This window comes from Austrofundulus limnaeus, unplaced genomic scaffold, assembly GCF_001266775.1.
Source record: "Austrofundulus limnaeus strain Quisiro unplaced genomic scaffold, Austrofundulus_limnaeus-1.0 Scaffold5, whole genome shotgun sequence".
In the NCBI taxonomy this organism is placed as follows: domain Eukaryota; kingdom Metazoa; phylum Chordata; class Actinopteri; order Cyprinodontiformes; family Rivulidae; genus Austrofundulus; species Austrofundulus limnaeus.
The window spans coordinates 2,317,345-2,325,165 of NW_013952407.1; the positions used below are offsets into that span (position 1 = coordinate 2,317,345).

The 7,821-nt window shown below is 41.1% G+C and overlaps 2 protein-coding genes and 1 long non-coding RNA gene across 4 annotated transcripts in view; 1 reads left to right on the forward strand and 2 right to left on the reverse strand.

The window, feature by feature from the left end:
• The window catches only part of sbf2 (SET binding factor 2), a 121,238-nt gene extending 119,317 nt beyond the window's left edge, over positions 1 to 1,921 (reverse strand). The window contains exon 1 of one of the 2 annotated variants that reach the window (XM_014026848.1): positions 1,660 to 1,921. In XM_014026848.1, the coding sequence (XP_013882302.1) occupies positions 1,660 to 1,714 (55 nt within the window). In that variant the 5' untranslated portion in view covers positions 1,715 to 1,921. The remainder of the gene's footprint in view (positions 1 to 1,659) is intronic. The other variant, XM_014026856.1, reaches the window with a different exon arrangement.
• adma (adrenomedullin a) lies at positions 1,656 to 7,671 on the forward strand. Its single transcript, XM_014026862.1, has 5 exons — positions 1,656 to 1,733; positions 5,233 to 5,350; positions 5,933 to 6,035; positions 6,142 to 6,267; positions 6,386 to 7,671. Exons 3-5 carry the CDS (start codon positions 5,941 to 5,943, stop codon positions 6,675 to 6,677), a joined length of 513 nt encoding a protein of 170 aa, XP_013882316.1. The 5' UTR covers positions 1,656 to 1,733; positions 5,233 to 5,350; positions 5,933 to 5,940; the 3' UTR covers positions 6,678 to 7,671.
• Positions 2,977 to 7,821, reverse strand: part of LOC106531104 (uncharacterized) — a 6,340-nt gene continuing 1,495 nt past the window's right edge. The window contains exon 3 of the long non-coding RNA XR_001311865.1: positions 2,977 to 3,635. This is a non-coding gene — a long non-coding RNA (uncharacterized LOC106531104). The remainder of the gene's footprint in view (positions 3,636 to 7,821) is intronic.

Here is a 7,821-nt window from a genome sequence, read left to right on the forward strand (position 1 = left end):
GATCCATCGGACCTGTCCTTCAAATCGGGGAAAAGGAAGGACGTATTTGTCGGCCGCGTCGGAGGAGTCTTCGGTTTTGGACGTCCTTCGTCGCTGTGACGTATGCGGACGACGAATTCTGCCTTCGGAGGACCCAGCCTGCCGTTTTGGACACAGCCATCATGTTTTTAAAGCTTTTTTTCCCCTCCACATTTCATTCAGTTGAATTCATCCTTATTGTAACTCCACAAGCCCCTCTTCTGAGGTGTGTCTCAGATCAACTCGTTTTGAGGCTGTCTCTTTCAATCCATAGGTTGCACTTCACGCCCCGCCCCCCTCCATCTTTCAGACAGGTCCATTCTAGTTTGATAGAGAGATTTACGACTGTATAAATTTTTTAATTTACAAATGAATTAAAAGATGTCAACAAGGGAAGCCTTACATGTTGGAGCCAGAGTCTGACRCAGAGGAGAATGAAGATGACCAAATTGGTTAMTTGGTAAGTCTTAAACTTATTCATAAGTTTTGTCACAATAGAGAAAACTYAATGAGTTGAAAAATATGATCCAAACAGAATATTAAGATATATTTGCAGCACCTGGAGAAATAAACTATGCTGCACTTAGAGACTACAAGTGCACAACAAAATGCATATTATGGCTAAAAAATTGGATTTTGCATACAGTATGTCCTCTTGAGACAYGKGCTATAAGAAGCAYGAGGTGATATGCATTGTTTCSATGAATACTAAGCCTTTYWTTTATGTATTTATTTTTATTARACCCTTTTTACCAGGCTATTTATCATGCTAGATTGGTGCTGCATCCTTTAAATTGCAAAGAGCCATTTATCAAACATCCCCAAAACAGTTTTCATGTTTTCATCTAGGATTGATTGGACATGTGTGCAAAGCTGTTTCCTGTCTTGGATGAAAGGAATGGGAGGCTGAATCTGAGGAGCAACATGTAAAGTGGAAGCTTGAGGGGCTTCCTGTCCCACTGCAGAACAACAGCGTGGGGAGGAAGAGGAGGGGAAGAGGCGCGAGGATTGCTTTTCGTCGCAGCTGTTACGCCCATCGAGATGAAGTTGGACACTCATCGGGAGAAAAATAAACACACAGTGAAAAAAAAAAAGTGACTGCCAAAGGAGTGTGTGGAGGCTGCTGCGCGTAAAAATAGACCCGGATCTGGGCGCATGCACTGCAGCCACACAATCCAAGACCATCGCCACACACATTACGCAACCAAAAACCTCAAAGCAGAACATGAATAAGTTTACTACTTTAATCGATGTATTAATATGTCAAATTTGAACATGTAAGATCAAACGAGCAGAGTAAAAACGCGTCCAGTTAGCTGTTTGGGACCACGGGAAAAGGATCAACACGGACAGGATGTGACAGATTTTTTAAATCCACAGAAAGACTTGTTTCATGTTAAATATCACACAACCCGCTCAGTAAACACAAACAGCTGACTTTAACACAAAGCGTGTGCTCGATGTATGAATACACCCCCCCTCCTCTGGATGCTGTAAAACATCTGGGCGCTTAGTGGGAGAAAACAAAGTGTTTCCAGTCTCGACTGATATTAGCCGAGTGGCTAACGCTAAAGCTAAAGCTGCTAGCATCAACAGCAGCAAACACTGACCGCAGCTCAGCCGCCACGAACCAACACTTACCGGCTTTCTCCTGGTCGTATCCAACCACCATAAAATAGTCAGCCAATCTCGCCATGTCTGCTGCCTTTCCCGAGGTAGGCCAACACAATTCAGCATTTTTCCTTCTTCCAGAGAACAGCCATGTTTGACAGAAGGAGTGTCACTGCGCTTGCGTGCGGGGAGCGGGATACATCCATGGGCGTGGGCCCTTCGGTTTACAAATACAGCTCTGTTTCCACAACACAGCCTCCTTTTAGACCCCCGAAAAGGATTTTTTATAAAATCCACAACAGCCGAACAAACGTACAGCCACCACGCGAGAGTAATGCAGTGTTTCTGTATTTATTGAGACCGGATAGAGCTGTGATTTCTGCTTTTAGCTGGTCTAGCTCTATTTGCTGCGGAMATTTGAATGGAGATCCTGTCAGTGGCATGCGTGGGAAAAATACGGCCCGAGGACCAGAAGTGGCCCCTGGACATCATCCTTCTGCCCTGTCCTATCCAGACATAAAACAAGTTTTAATTAAGTCACTGCAAAGATTAAAGAGACACATTATAAAATCAGTCATTTAAAAACAAATCTAACAGTTTAAATGAGTATTTCATTGAAATGCAGTATTGGAATGCAGATACACACTACGTGTAAACAAACTAATTGCTGAATTGAATTGTCTGAAAATCTAAAAAATATATATTAATAAGCAAACTGTCAAAAACACATATCGTGGATCAAGCATGGCGGTGGAGCGCCATAAAGACAGAACTCAGCATTCAGACAGAAACATTTTTATCAAAACCTCTGCAAGACAGCTCAGTTTACCATTTCAACCCAACAGATATATTTTATTTTCATTTACTCATCAAATCTGAGCATAAATATACACTTGTTCTGCGTCACAGTGGAACTTAAAATTGTGAAGTTGAACTGACATCAGTTCTGATTCGTAAGGGTCCCAGTCAGAAAGTTGGGGAAAAAAATGCTTCTATTTCTTGCTCTGACAGAGTAATGTAAGAACAACACCATAGTACAAACAGCGCTGAAACATATAGTCTAATAATCGTTATAAAGTACAACAAGTATGACTGACTTCATGCTAAGAAAACAGAACTGCTAAAAACTGTAAAAGTAAGTTTCACTCACTTGATTAAAACATTCGTGTTTGGTCGTGTTGCACCGACTTCCCGATTCAAAATTACGACATTAGGGAGGCCTTCCAGTTAATATCTTCATTCAGAAATTCGTAATTCCAACCTCAGAGTAAAACTGGAGCACAGCATCAGATTAAACAAATATTTTATATATTAAATTAAATATCAGAAATATGTCTGCATGAAAAGTAAAATCAGAAAGAAGTCTGTCAGAGTTTGAAAAATATTTGTCATTTAAAACCAAAGTTACATAGTTTTGACTGCATTTTTTTTAAACCAAATGTGTTTGTTATTCTTTGATTTTGGGGCAAACGTCAATTAGATTCTATTATTGACACAGACTTTGTTTATGTGATTTGGCGTGCCTGTGGTTTGACACAACAAACTGGTTAGAGCAAAATATCGAATATTATTGAAAACAGGAAAAGCCGTCACAAAGTACAGCACGTGGTGAATGTGGGAGAGACAAATACACAAGCCTCTTTCGCCCTCAACAATAACAGGAACACAGCAAGCAATTTCCTTGTTTGTAAAGTGCGTCTTCAGTGTCTTTCTAATTTCTTATAAACAGTATTGCTTTCATTTGCTAAAATAAAAAGAGGTGGAGAAAGGGGTGAAGTGACACAAACCGAGACAACCTGCTTGTTTATTGTGTTCYTCTTTAAAGAAAATTTTCAGGAATTATGTGTAAGGACATTTCTCGCTTCATCACGATTTACAATATTCATGAATCAGCCTCCTCTTCGTGGAGCTCGACATCATTTTCTGCCCGGGGAACTTGTTCAGACACAAAGCAGGCTGGAAGGTGGTACAAAAGCTGTCAGTCYCCCTCAGACAGCGGCTTCGCACTGGAAGGGAAAAATATTGCTATATAAGGAGCCAAAAAAGCAACAGGAAGAATTTTGTTGTCACAAATTGCACCATCTCTTGTTAGAAACTCTGGTAAGGGGATTAGTTGAGCTGCTGGAGTCAATTATCATTACAAAGTGCTTACAAAAGATTTTCTAGTTTACATCCCATGTGTTTGCCATTTAGTCGAGCTTAAAATATGACACCACCCTTGGAATGAGGTCGCATGGGATATAAATAAACTCAGAAGGGTTTTTTTTTTATAATAAGATATGAACAATGAGGGAAGGGGGTGGATGGGGAAGTGTGTGTGTGTGTGTGGGGGGGGGGTGATATGTCACAGCTGAATGTCAGTCGTTAAGCAAATCAGATTTTATTTAGCTTTTCGTTCCAGTCAATGAAAGTGAAACGKGAATCAAAACTGAAAGTTTTACTTCTTGCACCACGCTTTGTGGAAATTTGTTCTCTGGAATTTTCTGCTTGTGGCTTTTTCTTTCTTTCCTTTTTAACAACATTTCATAATCCAAATGTAAGTTGTAAMATTTTAATTTACCACCACAAACTGTACAGACTTTCCTAACAGAGCTCAGGCTTAGTAATTATACAGATTGACAAAGTTGGTGACTAAAAGCTGTCACTTTTTTTTAAAATTTCAGATACTTGATGTTCTTAATATCCAGAATTGCTCTGATTTGAAATGTTTTACTTTCCGTGCCARCTTCTGCTGCGGTTGTGTAAAACGTGCTTCATGCAGACTAAAGACATACAGGAAACGACTCTTCTACAGACATCTGGTAAATTCTTGATGCATTCCAAAGGCAAAAAAAAAAGGAAACTCACATGATTAAGTCATTAATTAGTCAGCTAGTTTAAAAAAAAGTCTGAAAACATTGATCATCCCTCGCAGACTGACTCTAGTTCATCTTCCCATTAAATTTATAATTGTAAAATTCCATTTCACGTCCATCCGACTAGCAAAATAAATCACACAAATAGTCCAAATATTGACCCTGTGTCAACAAATACTCTGTGTATTTTATTTGTTGGGCATATTTACTATGGGTTAGTCAAGGCTTGCCTCTGATTCGTCGTGGCTCGTGTTTTGGAGCAGACGAGGAACTTCACCGTGTCAGGGAGTGCCCTGAAAAGCAGAGAACATTCCTCAAATACTCCTCCAAGCAATTATCCAGACGGACTGAGAGGAGCATAAACAAAAACTATACCTGACCTTCAAATTCAAATATCATAATAGAAATGTTTAAATAGATTTTTAGTGGTTGTTTGGGTTCCTAAGAAAGCAGTGAGCTAAGATAAACGCTTTGTGTTTGACACTCTTCTTTGTCCTTATATAAATATAAAAACTGTTCATGTTAAAAGGTTGTAGTCTGCAGACAACGTGGCGTTTATTCAGAATAAACTGTTTTTTTGTTTCAGTCATTMTGTTATTCTGAGTGTTGTTGCGTTGCATGAAGAGCAGCGCAGCTCTGGCTGTTGAATGGGGTGGGAGGGGTGGGGGGAAAGGATGAGACCGTGTGTGTCACTCAATGAGCCCCTCCCACCTCCGTGCTTTATTTAAAGGCTCCCTGTCTGCTGTAGGAGCTAATAGCAGAGTGACACAACTGCCTTGCAGAACCAGAGGTGAACTCAAGCAACCTGTGGAGTACTCCTTCTGTCTTTCACAGCTGACTTTTTTGGAAGAAGAGCTGAAAATCAGGTACGTGCACTTTGCTTTTAAAGAACTGTTTGGCTTTGCTCCAAGCTGATGGCTTTATCCTTGCTTTTTTTTTCTTCTTTTTCTCTTCTTTTGAGGTCAAGGCACAAGTGTAGAGACAAGCGCAGGTTATCTGGCTAGTTATATAAGTAGTTCAGCTCTTATTATGTGTGTGTGTGCGAGGGAACTGYCTGACTTTAAGGTTACGGCATCCAACAGAAGCAGTGCATCACTTCTTATTTCTTCGCTGCAGTGGAAATTGTTCTGAATAACAAGTTTTACTAGACTCTGCCGAGTCTATTTTAAGCTCCGGTTGGCAGACTGTCCTTCACATTACTGGCTAGGGGCCCAAAGCATGGTTGCAGGTTTACTTAACCGAGACATCTCTGACCTTATCTTTTAACTTTTCTTTTTAAATAAATGAATGATGTGTGCAAATGATTTGGCTTTTGGACTCTTGAGTAAGAGAACCCAGTTGTGGTATGAGGGGAGCTTTACGTGCAACGGGGAGCACTATGGAAATTTCTGAGGCTAATTATTGATTTGTAGGGTCACTAATTAACCAATGAACTGTTTTCTCTACAGGAGCCAAGATGAAAACCATCATCCACTCCTTTCTCTGCTGCTGCCTGCTGGCTTCAGCAGRACACTGTGTGGAGCTCAAAGGGAATCCTGAGTTGAAAAAAAGGTGAGCTGACTGCAAAGACTTGTTAAAGAAAATGTTTGATTTGGATACAAAGCTTGTTGAATCATCGATCTAACACTAACAGTTCCCCCCACCTCTCTCCTTGCAGACTAAGCATTTGGATGGGGAGCAGAACGAGACGGGATCTTGAAAGTGTAGCAGTAGAGAAGAGAGCAGAGTCTGAGCCCTTCATCAGACCAGAGGATGTCAGGGATGCACTGCTYCCACATTCCAGGTAAGAAAAAAACAAAATTCGATCAACTGGTATTATGGTTACAACATAAAGGATTTCATAATTATAATCAGCTCATGGATGGACGGATCAATTAATGACCTTTTCCTTCGTCCTCCAGCACTGGCATCAACATTCGAACCAAGAGGTCTAAAATGTCCAGCAGGCAGGGCTGCTTGCTGGGCACCTGCGCGTATCATGACCTGGCACACCGCTTGCACGAGCTCAACACCTTGGGGAAGTCCAGCATCGCCCCCGCTGCCAAGATGAGCCCCAGTGGATACGGCCGGAGGCGTCGCTCTCTCCCAGAGCGGCGCATCACGCTGAGGCTGGAGGAGGGCAGGCTGAGACCCGCGTGGAGCACAAATAACTCCCAGGTTCACAAGCTGGAGGCTCTCCTCAGAAGGACATGAGCAGGAGCCTGAAAGTGGGAGTTGGGGGTTGGAACAAAAAAGCGAGGGAGGCGCTCTCCCTGAGCTTGTGTCCTCGGTGCTCCTTTTCCTTAATTCTAAAATGCCTCAAACCTCAGACTCTTGCCAAAGCATACTCCAGCACATTTGTTCCAGGCGTGAGGGCTGAGTCAGAGCTGAACTGGCTGCAGCGGAGCCTCTCTGCAGGCTGATCCCTGCGGCGCAGCGACCGAGAGGCTGCGCAGAGCCGCAGCTGGCTTAAAGACACTGGATGGCACAGTGTGGAGTGGACTACAGGTGCTGTAAGGAGGAGTGCAAATACCTGTCAAAATGAACACACCCTCTGGCTTTGAGASGGAACTTTCTACTAATACACTTTACACACCTATTCCTCAAGGCCAAGACTCTCCTAAGTGCTATCCTCGAAGGATTATACCACCACGTTCCACCAAACTGTCTGCACTTTTGTCTTTTTGGACTTAAATCCAATGAATCATCAGGAAAACACATCATCACTATGCCAAATGGGCAACAGAGCTCCGACACTCTCAGTTGATGTCGGGTTTTGGACACTGTATAAGGAAAAATGCCTTCAATTCTGTGAGCTTTCTGTGCCGGTCCATAATGGATTGAAATATACTTGAAAATGTTAATGTCTGTACAAAAAAACAAACAAACAAAAAAAAAAAAGCACGTGCAATCTAATATTTTTATGTATATGTATTACAGATATGTGTATATATGAATTATTTTATTTAAATATTATATAGAAGTTACAGTAAAGTACTTATGCAGATAAAGCTATTTTTGTACAGGAAGAATTATATATATATATATATATATGGGCATTGTAGCTATTTGTCATTATTCCTTTACAATCTGTGGTCATTGGAAATGTTATTTTTTATATATATAATTATGTTATTTTATATTTGTAAATGTGTTATTTTATTTGTGTCAAAGCAATAATGTCAAATAAACTTTTTGCATCAAAGATKCAGAGCTTGTTTCGATTTGTTTTGTTCTATATTAAAGGTGACATTTTCTGATCATTGGGCAACACTTTAAGAACCCGATCAGGTTCTCATTACAGCCCCACCTAACGACACCCCTCCCCAGTTATGACCCCCAACCTCCATCTTAAGAG